The 18,719-nt window shown below is 37.6% G+C and overlaps 1 protein-coding gene across 1 annotated transcript; it reads left to right on the forward strand.

Moving 5' to 3' along the window:
- Positions 1–5,128: 5,128 nt before the first annotated feature.
- Positions 5,129–9,407, forward strand: uncx4.1 (Unc4.1 homeobox (C. elegans)). The gene is made up of 3 exons (XM_016534650.1): positions 5,129–5,637; positions 6,358–6,533; positions 8,217–9,407. Exons 1-3 carry the CDS (start codon positions 5,376–5,378, stop codon positions 9,183–9,185), a joined length of 1,407 nt encoding a protein of 468 aa, XP_016390136.1. The 5' UTR covers positions 5,129–5,375; the 3' UTR covers positions 9,186–9,407.
- Positions 9,408–18,719: the final 9,312 nt, after the last annotated feature.

Below are 18,719 nucleotides of genomic sequence, written 5' to 3' on the forward strand. Positions count from 1 at the left end.
GGTTGGAGCTGAACTCTGCAGGGCTGCGGCTCTCCAGGACCGACGTTCGCCACCCCTGCCCTAACCCAACCCTAAACCTACCCCTTACAGAAAACCTGTTTGCATTGTTAGAAAAACATAATTTCCTATTTTTAATTTTAAAAAAATTCTAGTTTTTTTCAAATTTCAAGTTTTACTTGGACCCCACAATGTAGCATAAACAAGTACACACACATATATATTAATAAACAACAGATTTTAAAACACGTGCAAGTTCATAGAACTGTATTTTGTGTCCACGTTGGTTTCATACATTTTTCAAAAAAGTTTACAGCATTTATTACAAAGAATCAAGGAATGTAAAATGATTTAATAACAACCTAATAATTTTCAAAAAGTTTCAAAAAACAAATTTTATATAAACTACTTTTTAAACAAGTTCCATGCATTTTTTTGTTTTCTTGAATTTTCTTTCTTGACCTGAACAAAACCTGCCTTTTCATTAAAAAAGGAAGAAAGAAAAGGAAGTCACCGTCATGGGGTTTTAAAGGAGTGCTCTCTTACATGACAACATAATGTCTTTTTTGTAAGTGGTTACAAAAACTCATTTTTAAAGAATAGCCTAAATTTAAAAAAAAATGTTATAAAGGGTTAAATGGTAAACTTCCCTCTTATAATGTTTTAATGTGTCAGTAAGGCTTATTGATGGTGACAACAATTGCTGGGAGACATAACGATGTAGACTATTCCAAACAGATCTTAGACAACTCGGGATCACCCATCTCTCGCTCTCTCTAAATAAACAAATCTCCTACACGTCACGTGACTCGTGTCATCGCCTGGATATCAATCAGGGTTTTGATGTGCACTGACCGCGGTCTTTCGTGAGGGCCCTGAATAGTTAATATCTCTTTGTTATCCACGTTGCTCTAATCCCCCGGTGGCTCGCGGTTTGCTTCAACCCTAATCAAACACACCTGAACAAGCTAATCAAGGTCTGAAGGGTTACTAGGAAGCTACAGGTAGGTGAGTTTTTATTAGGGTTGGAGCTGAACTCTGCAGGGCTGCGGCTCTCCAGAACCGGAGTTCGCCACCCCTGGGTTAGGGGATAGAAAATATCGTTTGGTCAGTATAAAAGTAATAAATGTCTATGGAAAGTCCCCACAATTCACAGAAACAAACGTGCGTGTGTGTGTGTACCTGTTTTTCTATTCTGGTGGGGACTTAAACCTGAATACACACAGACTCATGGGGACTCGTGTCACGGTGGGGACCTAAATTGAGGTCCCCATGGGTAAACAAGCTAAATACGGTCTGTACAGTATAAAAACCATTACGCCTATGGAGAGTCCCCACAAGGATAGCAAACCAGACATGTGTGCGTGTGTGTGTGTCTTTTTGGTTGTCTTGGACATCCTTATTTGTCACTGATCCTAGTCTTGCGTTTTGACACCCTGACACTTTCCAGTAGCCTACGTTAAGCTAGCCTTTATAAAATCACAAGACGCTAGGTGGCGATAAAGGAATGGTTTCTTTTTCCACATGACAGCTGAAGTTTTTGACAGCTGTAATACCTGTGTGCTTGATCATCAATGAAGTCGTGTCACAGGTCTTTTCTGCTCATTTTCCTCACTTTTCATGGAGATGGATGGAATCTTGGAATGGATGCTTTTAGTACGAACGCGAGCGCATGGGCACAAAGACACACACAGGAGCGCGCACTCCCATGTGCAAGTGCTACATTAATGTGTCCTTCAGTTTCAAAGTGATTAAGGGGGGAAAATAGTGGACTGTAAAAATATGTAAATTACTCTCTCAAAGGCTCCGAAAAATTGGCGTCATCGCCATTGCTCAAATGATATCATTACTATATTTTGAAAATGTTAATCTGTTCAGTGGATTTCCCTGGGGAGGCAAGTAAATTAGTTCTATTTCCGTGCATACCAGCGCGAGGCAACGGGAAGTGACAAGCACCTTCGATTCGCTGATTACAATTAGACAATCCCTGCTCGGGGTCCGTCAAGCATTGATAATTTTTGGCATATTAAGCACGTTTTAGCAAAAGGTGATAAGTCAGTTTTAATTTAAATGAAATTATTACTCTAATAGAAGTTTGAGTTATTGTTATTAAAAGGATTCCATTTTGCCCTACCTCATAAATGCATACCAAGATAAAATTTCTGAAGGGCATCGTAGGTTAAGGCTGAATAAGGTAATTTGAAGAGGAACTACGTTTTTCTCTCTCTCGCTCTCAATCAGGAATGCAGTGAATTAAAACTCGGAATCAATCGCTTTCTGCTTTCTCTGCAGTCAGCCCAACAATTGCAGATAATTAGTGCGCGGGAAAGTTTTAATTGCATGATCAGCTGAGCGGGATTAGAAGGAAATTTTCCTGGTGGGATAGCCTAGTTTCCTACTAAAACACCAAACTCTGCTTGAGTGAAACACAAACACAGAAAGGAAAATCATTTTACACTTTAATTGGTTCCGTTTGTGGATCAAATGACTTTCAACAATTAATTTACATTTCACACTCTAATTATCTGTACATCGACTAATGTGCAGCTCAGTTTTGATAGCTACAAATGAATTCACATTAAGTTAATTTAATAATTAAGACCTTCAAGAGTAGTACATTGACTTTTAATTAAAATGTTTTATTCGAGCCTAATGGTTATTTATGATTATCGTTTAAAAATACCTTGTTTCAAGCTTCAGGGTGCTGAGAGTTTATGAACAGCCCAAACCTTTTCATCTTTCTGGCTGAACTTTGTATTGAATTGAACAGGTTAACTACATAAACATGTCGGATCCTTTTAACTTATTTAAATGGTTTTTATTCATACGTGTACATTTGTAAGTCGCTTTGGATAAAAGCGTCTGCTAAATGTCTAAATGTAAATGCAAATGTGTAAATATGAAAGTATTTTATAGCCTACTCTGACTACAGATGAAGTGTTCGTAATGCAGTATATGCAGAATGGATAGATCATATAAACATGCGAATGAAATCTTCAGGAAAAACATTCAAGTGCGTTGCATTTAATTTTGACACGTGTTGATTCTATATAGGCTACAGGTTTGTTTTTACTTTATTTTTTATATAATATCGCCGTAAGATATAGGCCTACAGATAGCGAAAATGTGATAAAAGTGGAAACGCACTGAACCCTGGCCCTTGTGTGGCTTGCGTAGCCTACATGTTATTATCAAGTTAATTAAAGCCCGCACATCTGACACACTCACTCTGCCGGATTAAAAACAACGGGCGCCTTGCAACGCTTCGCAGGGGCCGCATGTCAAGGGTTGTCTACCCAGGAGCCGCGTGCGTCTAGCGGATACCGCTTGCTCAGAACTGGAGGGGTGCCCTTTCAAGAAGCGGTTTTCAAAAAGCAAACGACAAGAATCCAATTATTGAACTTAGATGTCTGGGGAGGGGCAGAATGAAACGATTTCCATAATTCCTGTATGCGAAGTGATGAAATGTTTGGGGATAAAGAGTGGAGGAGAGAGATACAAACCAAGTAGCATCAAACGCGCGCTAACGCAGGGAATGTGTGCTTTGAAAACGACTAGCGCTTGTAGAGAACCCTTTTTTTGGGGAGGGGGAATTGTTGTTTGAAATGAACACATTGAAATGCAGAGAGGCGGCCAGCCAACAGACTGCGGGGTCAAGTGACGAACGGATTATATGCTTCTTCTTAATAATATTAATTAAACAATTTGCATGCTAATAAGGTAACAATTATCGTGCCTCTCTGTTGAAAGATTTAGGTTATTACTACACGCCATCCGGGTGCTGCTGAGGGTCAGCGCAAGCGAGCGAGTGGTGAGAAATTTCAACTCAAATTAACATTCTGGCAGCTGGAGAAATTGGATAAATAAAGTGGAATTAATTCTCGGTAATGGAGGAGGAGAGCAGGGAGAGGGAAAGACCCGTGTACTTACTTTATACATGAACAGGATTGATTACCATCCTGTATTCAGAACCATCTCTCTCTGTCTCTCTCTCACACACCACACACTTTCCAAATCTAAAAAAAAAAAGTGGACATGTGCTGGACAGCGTTTACATTTACCATTTATAGAGGCAGGGGACCTTCATTATACATAAAAACTTAAATGTTTGCAATCATTACAAAATCACAGTCGGATAAAAGAAGATATATTTCTTTTAGTTTACATTTTATATTGTTCTGTAGGCTACACCGTATACACTAACGTGTGTGCGCAATAATTCACATACATTCTTTCTCATATGAAATATTGTCCTTTACATTGAAAAGAAGTCAATGTTTTAGCCATTTATTCTTTTAAATGTGAATAATTTTATTTTATTGATTAATATGACCCACTCACATCACAGCTCCCTCTTTTAGATACAAATGATCAGTGGAATAAAAGCATAGTTGATTATTTGCACGAATTGGCTTAAACATTTCAGTGACGTCAGTTTTTTTTTTTAAACTCAGGGGCACAATAATCTAAAAGCCCTATACTGAAATAGCCTACGTTTGTTTTCATATAGCTTCCCTCCTCACAGATATTCTGTCAGACTCACTTTTGTTTCCACCTTCAGATATTTTTTCATAACACCTGCCAAGATCATGGCCACAGTAATCAGAACTGTGGAAATGAGTTGAAACGATGCGAAGCGCGCTGGCGTGTAGATATTAGAAAGGCTGAGGTGCTTGTAGTTTGAAATTCATCTTGACAGCTCGCAACAGGGTGGGTGATGCATGCATGCTTCGTCCGTTCTAGGATCACTCTATTCAGGGCACGATGCCTCCGCGTAATAGGAGAACATCATTGCACGTATTCGCCAGCCGTTCCTTGAAATAGATCAGATACGGGGCAGGCTACTTGACGTTTTCGGTTGTTAGTATGTGTTATTCTGCTTTTATAGAACTAATGTGACGTTCAGAACAATTAGCTATTGGAACAGAATCATTGTGTGTTTATGTAGCAGCTGTTTAGAACTTAGTCAGGAATCAATCAATTTGCCGGTTTCGCCTCCTCCCTCTCGCCTAGTTGTGATGTCTCATGTCGTGTTGTGACAGCGCTGGTATTGTTTATTGAGGTGGATGTCAGGTATAATTAGCAATCGATATGGAAAACGTTTGTGTCGTGGCTCTGACGTCACCGACGATTACCGTTCCTTATTGGTCGCGAATTCCCTAGCGCGAGAGCTAGTTATTTGGACAAGAGGAGAGTTGATGTTGACAAAGTAGGAGAGAGCAAAAACCTCGCGCGCCTGCCTCGGTCTCCTTATTCCTAAATCGGGAGCGCAAAGCATGTCAACGCCGTACGTCCCTTCACGGCTGCTGCATGCGCTCTGAGGGAAGAGTTGGAGTTCGTTTTGGCCAGACAAACGCTTCCCTGATTCCGGAGATGCAATGATGGATAGCCGGATCCTCGAGCATCCTCATGCCCAGTTTGGAGGCTCTTTGGGAGGCATGGTTGGATTGGGTTTCCCCTATCATCTCGGTCACCATCATGTTTACGATATCTCCGGACACCAGCTACAGTCGGCGGCCGCTGTACCTTTTTCTATAGACGGATTACTTAACGGATCATGCTCGGCGTCTGTTGCAAACTCCAACCCATTGCTCGGATCTGGTTGTGGTGTAAACGGGGATAGTCAGTATAAACTCAGCGGTAAGTGAATGGTTATCCGCTTCATCCATTCCATGCAGAATATAGCATGCTATACCGTTTGTCAATAGTTTTAGGAAAATATTTACACGTGGCCTCTCGTCAAAAAACTATAAAATGCTTTTTTTTCTCCTATAGCTAAATCGCACACTTTATAAATAGCTTTGTTTCACTTTTATGAGTTCAAGTAAACTGGAAAGTAAGACGATTTTACTTGGACAGATAATACACTGATAATAATGAAATGTCAAATTCTTCTCATGATAACCACAGATTATTTTCGTGTGTTTAAATCCGTTTGATTTATGTGTAAATTCTATTTGCAATTCTGGTCTTTGTAAATAAGCATATAAGGATTATTAAATAGCAACTTCACAAACGTCTTAAAAATACTGTGAAATTAAATGCGACATTAAACAATAACCCCATTGTATTTTAAGAATCATATTATTAGCATTCAAAAAGATATTGTGACCTATATTTTTAAAAGTAGGCTACACTTGACGGGTTAATTAGTTATGCCAGTACATCAGGCACTGCACTTGTGTGACATTTTATTGTAGTATTTTATTTGACAACCATTGGGTTGTTGTAAAATTGTAATGTTTTAAATAATTAATGTCAACAAAATTTTATGTATACAGCTCCAAGTAGAAATGCTGGAGTGTGTATGTGCATGTTCATGTTTGCATGCGCGTGTTCTGACAGACTCTGTGGTCCTAGATGCCGGAGACCCTGACAAGGAAAGCCCTGGCTGTAAACGGAGGCGAACGCGTACAAATTTTACGGGCTGGCAGCTGGAGGAACTAGAAAAAGCGTTCAACGAAAGCCATTATCCGGACGTGTTCATGCGCGAGGCTCTCGCGCTACGTCTAGACCTTGTTGAGTCACGTGTTCAGGTAAATGATGGTTTGTTTTGTCATAACAAAATCTTTCATTGACCTTTATTATAATGGCCTATTTATTATTAATCAGACACAGTATTACATATAGCCACGTTTTATGTATCACACTTTATTTTTTTAGTGTTAGCTTTATGTTTTTGAAAATGTAATATTTTAAATGCTAAAAATTTAAATAGGCCTAGTTATTTTTTTCCAAATGCATGACAACAGGGTAGACATTTTAAAATAATGGTAAGGTCTACATGTTAAATGTTCAACCAAAAATTAATCTGCGAAAAGCATTAATCGATCATATAACAGACTGATTTGCATAACAATTTATTCATGCTGACTGATCATTAGCTGAGCAGTAAATGCATGTCAACTCTAAAGCAGATTATTATAAATAATTTCATTCTGGTAAAATGCTGACTGATGTTTAAAAACTATAGCCTACTAACATCATGTTTTATTGCCTAATATATTAAAACACCCTTATTCACATTATACAATTACTTGTGATCAGTTTTACCAATTCTTACTAAACGTAAATAGGCCAGTGGGTTGTAAATTATACTGTGTAAGCGTTGGACGTGCAGCCTTTGTCTTCATTTTCTCTTTTTGTAGAAACTCGACGCTGGATGAGAAGCAGTCTTGTTTGGGGAGTTAAAAGCTTAGCTTTCTGTTATTCTTATTTCCTAAGGAAGATTAGCCTGCGTTATCGTTAGGCTTGTGTGCTCACAGATTTTAACGACATTAACATTTTATGTGTATACACAGCTATTGTCATGTATAGCATCGATGTCTCTATGTTAGTATGCGTCTTAGCCTGCTGGTGGATGCTAACTGTCGTGTTATCAGCGCTGAACAGACGGCAGTCGCATGTGAGGGGCCTGGGTGTGTGGTGCGAGCCTGCTGCTCTCTGCCTCTTCTGGGCCAAATCTGTCCTAGCGTTTATTCGCGCCTAAATTAACTTTAGGGGAACAGGCCCAAATTAGCCACGCAAGAACCAGGCGTAATTGAAAGACCGAGAGTGAGCCATTACATTGAATCAACTGACAATTAAGACAAGCGCATCTGTGGCTGTGGGCTTTATGAAATATGCTTCGATGAAAACATTTTCCCTGTCCAAGTCGTGGCATATTATTGGAGAACCTTGGATGTATATCAAATAGAAACACAAGACGTTTCAGAAACCTAGCATCTTGTCAGACTGTCAGACCTTTCTTTTTTATGAGAAATCGGCTATTGCTGTTTTATATAATTGAATAAATGCATACAATTAAATATAACGACACCATTCTGTCATTTGTGATTACATGATAATATTGTGATAAAGAATCGATGTATTTATAGATTTCAGGTGCATTTATTCAAACATTTGTTTAAAATTGTCATTATAATTTTGCCAATCGATGTTCTTTAGCCTACATGAGTCTGATATATGCCTACCTGCGGTTACACTTAAGGTGTACATTTAAGTACTGAATAATATTAATTAACTACATGTACTTACTATATGGTTAGGGATAGGATCAGGGTTTAGCTTAGGGTTACTTGCATGTAATTATGCATAATTTATTGTTATTATCATGGGCTAGTAATTACATGTAACGTGTAACAAGGACACCTTAAAATAAAGTGTTACTCTACCTGCTTATGAAACTGAGTAAAGAATTCACAACCTTTTCTGTTTAGGTGTGGTTTCAAAACCGGCGAGCTAAATGGCGCAAAAAGGAGAACACGAAGAAAGGGCCCGGTCGACCGGCTCACAACTCTCACCCCACGACCTGCAGCGGCGAACCAATGGACCCAGAGGAGATCGCACGACGGGACTTGGAGCGCTTGGAAAAGAGGAAGCGAAAACAGGAACGCAAGCTGCTGAAATCTCAGAACAAGCTCTTAGCAGGTGAGCTCTTCCACACACCCGGATCTGACAGCGACAGTGGAGTATCGCAGAGCACCGATGGCGAATCCACTCCGCACACCGGGCCTCAGCCTAGCGCGCACCGACAGCAAACAGAACATATGTGTGTCCAACATCCACTCCACCAAAGAGCCGGTACAGTCAACGACACAGCGGAGCCCATGGACTCCACGCGGAACTCTGCACTGTGCGCCGCGAACGGCATCACACGCGCCTCCGCGCTCCAGAAACTCAACCCATTTAGTGTGGAGAGTTTACTAGCCGACTCAAGTCCCAGGAGAAAAACTATCCTGGATTTCTCTCAGTTACCGCCGCAGCGACCACTGGTCGGTAAAGGCCATTTCCTTCTGTATCCCATTACCCAGCCGCTGGGTTTCATTGTGCCACAGACAGCGATGAAACCGAGTCAGGATTCAGGAAACTCGGGGCACAACTGTTCCACGACAGACACCTCAAACCAGAAAAATATCAGTCACTTGTGCAAAGACACCGGTGCCACAAACGACGAGCTGCAAAGAGAAAGCAAGAACTCTTCCATGCAAACTTCAAACACAAGCTCAGAGAAATGTTATGCAGAATCTAATTCGCCACAAAAGGAGTTTGAAAACGACTCAGAGTCCACAGTCACAAACTCTAGCCAGAAAGCAAGCATCTCTCCTAACCTGTCTGAATATTCCGACACGAAAACCCGCAGTTCTGCTGACACAGATACAGATGGAGAGGATGTTGACATGGACTGAAATGTAAATAGGCCAGAAGCCGTGGCGCCAAGTGACTTGTCACAATCCCAAAGCTGATAACCATACGTTTTTGTATACAAGACTGTTTGAATTTCATTTTTTTTATACTTTTCAAAAACTGATATTCTTGATTCAGGTGAACTGTCGGCTTAAAATGTCTGTTCCAATACTCTGCGAACTTGAAGGAAACAAGTTTGCTATGAGCAGCAGGCAAGAACAACACATCCTCAAACGTTGTATAAATGATAAAGTATCGAAAATATTTATATATGTAACATTTTGATAAGTAATAATACGAAAAAGAATAAAATATTGTGAAAGAAAAGACCTTGTATTGCTACCTCAGTGCTTACAGTTAGCATGTCTATTTTGTTTATCGCTTTGAGAGGCTGCTGTACAGCAGGCTTATGTTTATTGCTTTAACAAATTCATTCATTCAAAACCTCCAGTTAAAATGAGGTCTCACGCCGCGGGCGGTAGGACCCGGTCAGCTCCTGTGGAGTTTTGATATGAAAGTAATTATTTTCCCGGTGGCGGCTGGGAGGATAGGCTACGTTTTTTTCTGTTAGCCTGAAGGGTTATTATACATTACCGATTCCTGCGATATGAAATCACATAAACTTCCAACAATAATAGAATTCACAGACAACGGACAACGGGGTTGTCTTTTTAAAATCCACCCATTAAAACCTTAAAGTGGATGATGGCCCACAACATTGTGTTATGAAACTAGGATATCAAGTTTCATTAATGCTGGTTGAGTTTCTCATTTAATTGCATGTCACCATTTTATTTAAAAGAAAAACCGTTATTTGGTAGATAAATCAAGCACGTTTTGGTCTCAGGTTTAGCCGTTCAAGCTCGGTGATTGATTCGGGACCCGCGGTACTACAGGGTCACTGACAGTCTGGATAAATCAGACCAGTTCAGCTTTCGACTAATGAGACCAGATTATTTCAACAGCCTGAAACGAGCGTGAAAAATAAGATCTACCTCATTCCGAGGTGTCAAATCGATTCAACATCACTGTGCAAATACACAGGCTTACACACATTTGCGCACGGATGGGTCCTCATTGTTTAATTGGACCTAAAGCACAGGTAGGCTATCATATTAAATTGTCACAATTCATCTATAGCCTGGCGCTCAATGTGCAACAGAAGAATGTTTCACTTAATATGAGTATATATTGAGGTAGCCTATAGGCTTTGAACATGCCCTTCATAGATGGTTGACTAATGTGAATTAACATTAAGAGTAGCTAAGAGAGGTGTGTCAGAGAAGCAAATTTTTGTCTGTTCAAGATGAAATTATTGAGATTACCCTTCTGAAGCGCTTCATGCATCTGCCAAGTTAAAAAACAAATAAAAAAGGATTGATACAAATAAAATCTATAATACAAACAAATCAAGCATACAGAGTGGAAATAGCCTAGCTATATATTTAAATAAAAAAATTAAATGTAAAACTAGCTTACATTAAGCCGCCCACACCATATTACACATAAAAAATAGCATTTTCTTATAATTTTTTTGTAACCAAAAGAAGTATCATTGTTTAACTTTGCGAACAGAAATCGCGTTCCTCTGAAGTGGTAACCGTAGCAACAGTACACCGCACTTCCAGTATCGAACGTTACATAGGCACACGTTACATTTTCACACGCCTAAAACAAAAACATGATATAAAAACCCTGATAGTGATAAGAAAAGAGTGACAAAAGACAGTAGTAGCCTCCATTGTGAGCGAGACGAAACTCGACAGATTGAGTCAAGACGACTGAAATAGCCTAATTCATAATAGAAACAGAATAGAAACTTCTTCAAAACAGATTATCCCAATTCCAATTTAAAGACATGATATTCCCATAGGCTACAGTATATAGCCTATTTAATATTTCCATATTACGTTAGTTTATTTATTCGATAAATGCCAGGGAACAAATACTTTTTGTGTCGAACATCAGGCTAATGGAAAAGGCAAAACTGTTAAATCGTAAAAAATTGAATTAAGGCACCGAATGTGATGCATTGCAAACACTATTACAGGTCTGCATAAATTGAAATGTTCGGCTGGTATGGTCTGATTTTGTTTTAAATCAATTCCATGGGTGTTTCGTTGCGATAAAAGATTATAAATTCTAGGTCCTACGCAAGGCTCTTTTTGCACTCCAACAACGCCCCCACCAGTTTTCTTCTCCTCATAAGTTAATCCCATTTAATAACTGTAATCAAACCAGTGTATATCAAATTTAAAATACTCCCTGAGAGATGGTCACACACTGTTAACCCTGTATGTACCACACACACAGACTCTCTCTCTTAAATAAATGTAAACTATACGTGAAGTGACCAATGGAATCCAAAACATGGATTTAAAATGTCAAAGAAGATAGTGAACCAGTCATCTGTAAACTTGTTGAGGTGTTGGCACATAAGGCATGGGGAGAAGTAGCAGACTGGCACACACTGAGGCTGGGCTATCTTTATTTTGTGCTAGGGGAGTGCCAGGGCAGAGCAGTTGGGCCCAGTTTTACACACACATGCCCACTATACCCCTGGTCTGGCATCTATCACCAGGAAACCATGATCTACTGACCTAGGGATGAAGTTGGGGAAATCAGTGCAAGGCAAGGGGTCAGAGAGATAGAAAATAAAAAGAGAAAAGGACAAAGAAAGGGAAGAATGTCCCCTTGATAAAATATATGGGTACATATTATATTTAGAACAGTATACATGGCTATTGAAAATTCAGTTTTGCTATCACAGGAATAAATTTCATTGTAAAATACATTAAAATAGAAAATAGTTATTTTAAGTAGAAAAAAATTCAAAATATTACTATTTTATGGTATTTATGATCAAATAAATGCAGCCTTAGTGAGCATTTAAACTATGATAAAAATGAAAAAAATATGAATGATTCCAAATATTTGACTATATATATATATATATATATATACATTTTGTCTTATAAATTTAATATATAGTTTGTCAAGAGACTGAAAACAAAATTACATTTTGTGTCTTAAATTGAATAAAAAAACTTGATGTAACTTCAAAGGTGAAATATAGCATGTTCAATGGCTGTATGCGTGTTCCAGTTTTCATAAGAATGACCAATTGAAGCACAATTAAAAACAATACATCAGTAGATACTCTATTAAACTGAAAACATAAAAAGGGGCTTTTTTAACAAAGGACAAGTTGTTATGAAACCGCTTTTGATACCACAACTTCAAAAGTCATCAAAAGTTATGTCATTGCCATTTTGAATAGTAAGAAACAGGGTGAAATTAGTAATTCATTATCTTTTTCCTATATTCTGTTCCTGCTATAAAAACCCCCACTTTATATCATAGGAAAGGACTTTAGGAAGATAGCAAAGTCAAAATGTAGTAAAACAGGGTTGATTATATAATATCATAACATAAAGGTGTTATCAATTTGATTATAGAATTTTTTTAATTAGCACTGGCAGGTCTGCTTGTTAAATGGGCATTCCCAATACAGCAAAAACAACGATTAAAAAAAAATCACATTAGACCCAATTAATTAGTTTTAATTTCATTCAAAATGCACTGAAGTGCTTGTTAAATGGAGGATGAGGCGTATTAAAAACGCCAACCTCCGCTCACACACACATACACTCAGAAGGAATGGTAAATAAACAGCTTAAGCCTGCTTTCCGGTGGAATGGGCAACAGACTCCCTTGGTGGCACCCGGCAACCATAATCTGGCGTAAATAATGACATCTCTCTTCACGGCTGCGAGCTTTAGCCAAATTAAGACACACACGCTCACACATACACACACATGCACAGAGACAAAGAGCTCCAGCCAGTATCACTAATTATTTACTTTGGGTTGGTCTGCACTGACCCCCTGGCCACACCACAGCCTGCCAGGACCAGCAGGGAGAGACGAGTCAAGCATCTGCTGAGAGAAAGAGAGAGAGAGAAGATTCAGTCTGCCGTTCGCTTTAGTGAGTGAGATATCAGACCCACAGGTGTGTGTGATTGGATGAGGACAAAGAAGTCTGAGAGTAATGGAGATAAATTCAGGGATTTGCTTTAAACTTCCAAGAGAATTACTGGCCAACAACAAGTTTTAGACTTTTAAAGTTTTAAAGTCAAGAAAACAATTTGAAGTGAAACTACACCAGTAGCATGAATTAAGTGACACTGGGTAAAACGATATATATTTTTTGCTCCATCACAAGCAAGTCTATGGTAAAATAATCATATTCAAGTTTGGGTTGTTTTGTGATAAAGTCTCATTGGCTGGTCTGAAGTATTTGGGTGATGATCACAGAAAAGTGAAACCTGAAGAACTTTTTTTTTTCCATAAAGAACCTTTTGTGCAATAGAAAGTTTCCATGAACGTTAAAGGTTCTTAATGGAACCATCAGTGCCAAAAAAAACTTTATTATTATTTTTATTATTTTTAAGAGTGCCTATAATTCATTATGAGAACTTTGGGTTTAAATGCAATTATGAATTTATTCTGACAGAATGATTAGTTTATTGGTCATATGCTAACAGTAAAGTGGATATTGGTAAAATTTTTTACTTGCTATATCCCGAAAATCTGTTATGTTGAGAGAAACATAGACATTTTCACAAAGCAATGATTGAGATCCCATTAATATAACATTCTTTTGAAGGGGAGAATGAAGCAAACATTCACTGGTATTGCATTTGTAAACAATTATATTTCTTGTAATCCATTTAAGCAAAAAATATGAAAAGAACGGACACACACACACACACACACACACACGCACACACACACACACACACTTTGGTCCATGAGATATAATGGGTTTTGAGCTGGCATAACTCATATGCTAAATTAAATAGTGTCCATTGTTTCCAATGTTTCATTTGACAAATCTTATTTCAGTTTCCATTTGCTTTGGTGCGGGCCAGTGGGCATAGTCTTCCTGCAATTAAAACGGGTTTGACGTGAGCTCTCTCTCTCATTCCCTCCTATCCCTTATTCCCTCTCTCTTAAACTTATAAGAGCCAAAGAACAAGAGAAAAACAGTTGAGCTCGATTTCAATTATACTGTTTACAAGCAGTGACAGTTTGGAGCTATGATGAACTGTGATATACAAATTTAATTGTTGCATCTGCTAAAAATGGCATCTCTTTGAGTAAATGACAATTCCCTTCCAAATGCATGAGGGGAAAGAAATATCTCTTTTCTGTGTTCTTGGAAAAATAAAAAAAATACAAATAAAAGCTCACCCACTGCTGTTTAAATCCTTAACTAACAACATTCAAAATAATGATCTGCTTTATTAAATGCAGACTACTATTATAATTAATATTATAATTAGTATACTATTATAATTAAGCCAATGCTATAATTCAGCTAAACAAAAATGATTAACCTATAATCAAACTACATGATTAATATAGAATATGTAAATGATTCATTACACACACACACACACACACACACACTTAAAATATTAATGATGAAACTATTTTGCGCACTCTGTTCTTCTTCTTCTTCATATTATTATTATAATTATTATTTCTGATTTATTATTATGAATGAAATTTTGATTGAGCATAACAAAGGATAACGGGTCAAATCTGCAGTTTTAAACCTAAATAATAAAGTGTCTAAAATCGAATCTACAGATAGTGGATGTGAATTTTTAAAACACAATACAGCATTTGAGAAAATAAAGTTGTGTGCTGACACAGTTATTGGTCATCTGCTGTGATGGACACACTGATCAGCCAATAGGATTGTGCCTTAATTTGAGCAACTATGAAAAAAAGGCAGACTAGGCACCTAATGACAACTCTTTGTCATTTTAACAGCTAACTTAACAATGTTTACATGGTTATTGTCTTAGAACGTATCATTTTTTACCTTTAATTATGACCAATCCTGTATGCTAATAGCTCTATAACAGCAGCAGTACTTTTGGACTTCTAGGCAAAGCACTCCAGCGGTTCGCAGTATTAGGCGTGACTAATGTCAGGTTGAACTCTGCTCAGGCTGCTAGGGTGAGCAGACACAGTAATAACAGCCATAGCTCATTTAGGTGCAACCTACCAAGGACATCGAGCTAGCACACACAGTTACACTTCTTCACATACACAGACACGTGCACTCACACATTTTATATGCGTTATCTTTGCCAGTTGTGTTTAGTCCCTAAAGGTTTCCAGGTATCGGATGGTATTTCCCTAAACACCCGAGTGCTAAATGGGAGCTGATGCATCTTCCAGGGACTGTGAACGAGCTGCGTGAATATTTAACACTAAACAACAGAGAGAGTGAGAGAAGGAGAGACAAAGAGAGTGAGGAGCCTCATTTAAAATCAGTTTCGTCCACAGATTCTGTCAGGAAAGTCAAGAATCAAATGTCACCGATCCGACACACACAAACAGATATTGAAGGTAAAACGCCAGTGATTCCATTTCCCCTTACTGCACTATTTCTCCTACCTTTTCAAATCAAAATGATCCCGAGTTAGGTCACACACACACACACACACACACACACACACGCACACACTCAAAACCAACACAATAATTGAAATATTTTCAACCTGATTAAGCCTAGCACCCCGGGCTATGCCAGTTGCTATGGCTCTGCGCCTTGGTTGCTAGGGGGAGTAAATCATGGTGCATTATTTGATTTTTGTAATAGATATGAAAGCTCGATTCGGCCGATTAAATGTCTCCCCGTCTAGCACCTATAAGACCCGAGGCAGAGCGTGAGAGAGTGAAAAAATGGAAAAGAAATGGAGATATGGCTTTGAAATTGCAATAAAATGTTAATGGTTAATGAGAAAAAAATGTATAAAATATATTTATGAAAAAATATATATATATGTGTTTTAGTAATACAGTCACAAACATTAATTTAGTAATAATACTTTTTTTTAATTTTTACATATAGGGTAGACCTGGGCTAGTTGTTACACTTTTTATGGTGGGTTTATTTTTGAAAGTCATTCTGAACATTTTGAAAGTGATTTTTTTTAAATAAATGAATTACAATGTATTGTTTTAAACATAAGTTAAAATAACAATAAAACATCAATTTACACCAACTTGCCGTTCATGAAAAATACCCTAGTCCTAAGATCAAACTTTCAATTAAATGTAATCACAAAAATGATCCAATTCAAGAAAGTTTGTTTGAAACCAAGAGCAAACCAATGCTGAAGAAAACACACTTCTTGAGTAACTGGCCTCCAAAACCTTACGAGTTACTGAAATACAAGCCTTGTGACAAATCCCCAGTGTGACAACTAGCCCCGGTCTCCTCTACTATTCTGTTTTCACACCCTCGGATTACAATGTTACTTTACTGAACATGTTACATCATTGAATTTTGCATTATGTCTCCCTGAGCAGCTTGTACATTATCCACAGATTGGATCAAACTCTTTATCTGTTTAAAATGCTCCACACACTGAGTTACATTTTCCTCTCCCCAGTTTTATTAGCTACATTATCTTTTATTGTCTGAGTGTTGCATTATAATAGTGGAACTTTGTCATCTCCTAAATAGACCAATATATCTGTCAAAGGTTTTTAATTGGCCGATATTCTATTAACAAGCAACTTATATATAAACCACCATTCAAAAGACTGTGGCCAGTAGGATTATATTTTTGGAACAAATTAATAGTTTTATTCAGCATGGAAGCATTAAATTAATCAAAAGTGACAGTTAAGACATTTATAATGTTACAAAAGATTTGTATTTCAAATAAATGCTGCCCTTTTGAACTCTCTATTCATCAAAGAATCCTAAAAATATATAGCATATATCATGAGCATTATAATTTCTAAAGGATCATGTGACACTGAAGACTGGAGTAATGATGCTGAAAATTCAGCTTTGCATCACAGGAATAAATTATATTTTAAAATATATTTAAAAAAGAAAACGGTTATTTTAAATGGTAATAATATTTCACAATATTACAGTTTTTACTGTATTTTTGATCAAATAAATGCAGCCTTGGTGAATAAAAAAGACTTTTGAAAGAACTTTTGAATGGTGTATATACAGTATATACACAAAAACATCACTTTCACATATTGTTGCATTTCCATCTATGCCCTTACAATGCACCATCTGCAATAAAATCAATGAATTTATGTAATTTTCTGACATAACGTAAACCATCCATATTTGGCTTTACTTCAAATTCATCATTGATTCTTGATGATGCATGTCATACACTGTCCACACCTATCTGTGTCCTAATCTCATTTGTCTTTCCTTGGATCTCGTTTAATTTTTCCCAGAACTGTCTGTGAGAGGATGTGCCTTCTGGGAACGCTCTGGGCTCACAGACTTTGTGATGTCCGGTAGGATGCCAGGAACGTTCAGCAGAAGGAAGAGGTAGGAAGGGCTATTACAGTGACACCAGTGCAGCTGTTATAGACGGTGACCACAGCGAGGTGTGATTGGCAGAAGTATAATTGCATTTTAAGCGTTGATGTGCATAAAGTGTTTGTGAATACCTGCCTGGAGAGCGTGTGTGTTGAAATATACGTTTGTGCGTGTACTAATTAAAGCCTGACATCCAGCTTTGTTCATCCTCTATGATTCTAATTAGCAATGAGCTGTGCTCTCAAAAGACAGTTCTGAAATACACTACACAAATCACTATAATACTGCTGTTGACATGAGAGGCAGAGAAAAAGAAGCGAGGGGAGAGTGTGGGAGAGAGAAAGATGGAGAGGATGGTGTGAAAGCGGGCTTTGAGAGATTAGAAATTTACATATCTTAATAGACAAACACATACTCACATTCTTTCATCAGGAAAGTCCCAGTGCAGCACTGGAATTGTGGGCAGTGGACTGGCAAGGCAGAGAAACTGATTGTCTAATAAGACACACACACAATACTACAACATACAAGAAAAGACCAACTCTGGGCTGAAGGAACAGTTAGCATTTTGGAGCCAAGCAGAATAAGCATTATGTGTAAAATGGAGAGAAAAGGAAGAGTTTAATGAAAACTGTAAAAAAGTTTTGTTAAAATAGACACTTTCATGAGTGACAAATAGTAATAATAATTTAAAAAAAAACTACATGACTAAGCCAACTATATGTAGATGCAAAAATAGACTGGTTATATTTAGTTACATTATTATTTTCAATTGTGCTAAGCTGTGTAATTGACCATTGTCCTAGGCAAACAATTTCTTATATATCTGTGCTAGTTTCACTCCAGTCTTTCTCTTCTCACATAATAAAACAATTTAAACTCAAATCCATATTTCATGTTCATATTTCACTATATGCATTTATTGCAAGCAGCCTAATGTACATTCAGTTGATTATTATCACAATGTAATATAGAATAATATAATATAATATATGCCAATTACCAGGGTAGGTAGCTGATTATTATATTATATTATATTACATTATATTATATTATATGTTATATATTATATATATATTGGCAACCCTGGTATTTGCCAATAACTTTATACACCTTACTGTAAGTTGTTTATGTAAGAAACTGTCTAAAAT

The sequence above is a fragment of the Sinocyclocheilus rhinocerous genome, unplaced genomic scaffold, assembly GCF_001515625.1.
Source record: "Sinocyclocheilus rhinocerous isolate Xijiao unplaced genomic scaffold, SAMN03320098_v1.1 scaffold1386, whole genome shotgun sequence".
NCBI classification, from domain to species: domain Eukaryota; kingdom Metazoa; phylum Chordata; class Actinopteri; order Cypriniformes; family Cyprinidae; genus Sinocyclocheilus; species Sinocyclocheilus rhinocerous.

Excerpts from the sequence above, each read along its gene's own strand:
- uncx4.1 (XM_016534650.1), top strand. The coding sequence starts at position 5,376 with ATGATGGATAGCCGGATCCTCGAGCATCCTCATGCCCAGTTTGGAGGC. Across the intron at positions 5,638-6,357 it reads TAGTCAGTATAAACTCAGCG|ATGCCGGAGACCCTGACAAG; the intron begins GTAAGTGAATGG and ends CTGTGGTCCTAG. Across the intron at positions 6,534-8,216 it reads TTGTTGAGTCACGTGTTCAG|GTGTGGTTTCAAAACCGGCG; the intron begins GTAAATGATGGT and ends TTTTCTGTTTAG.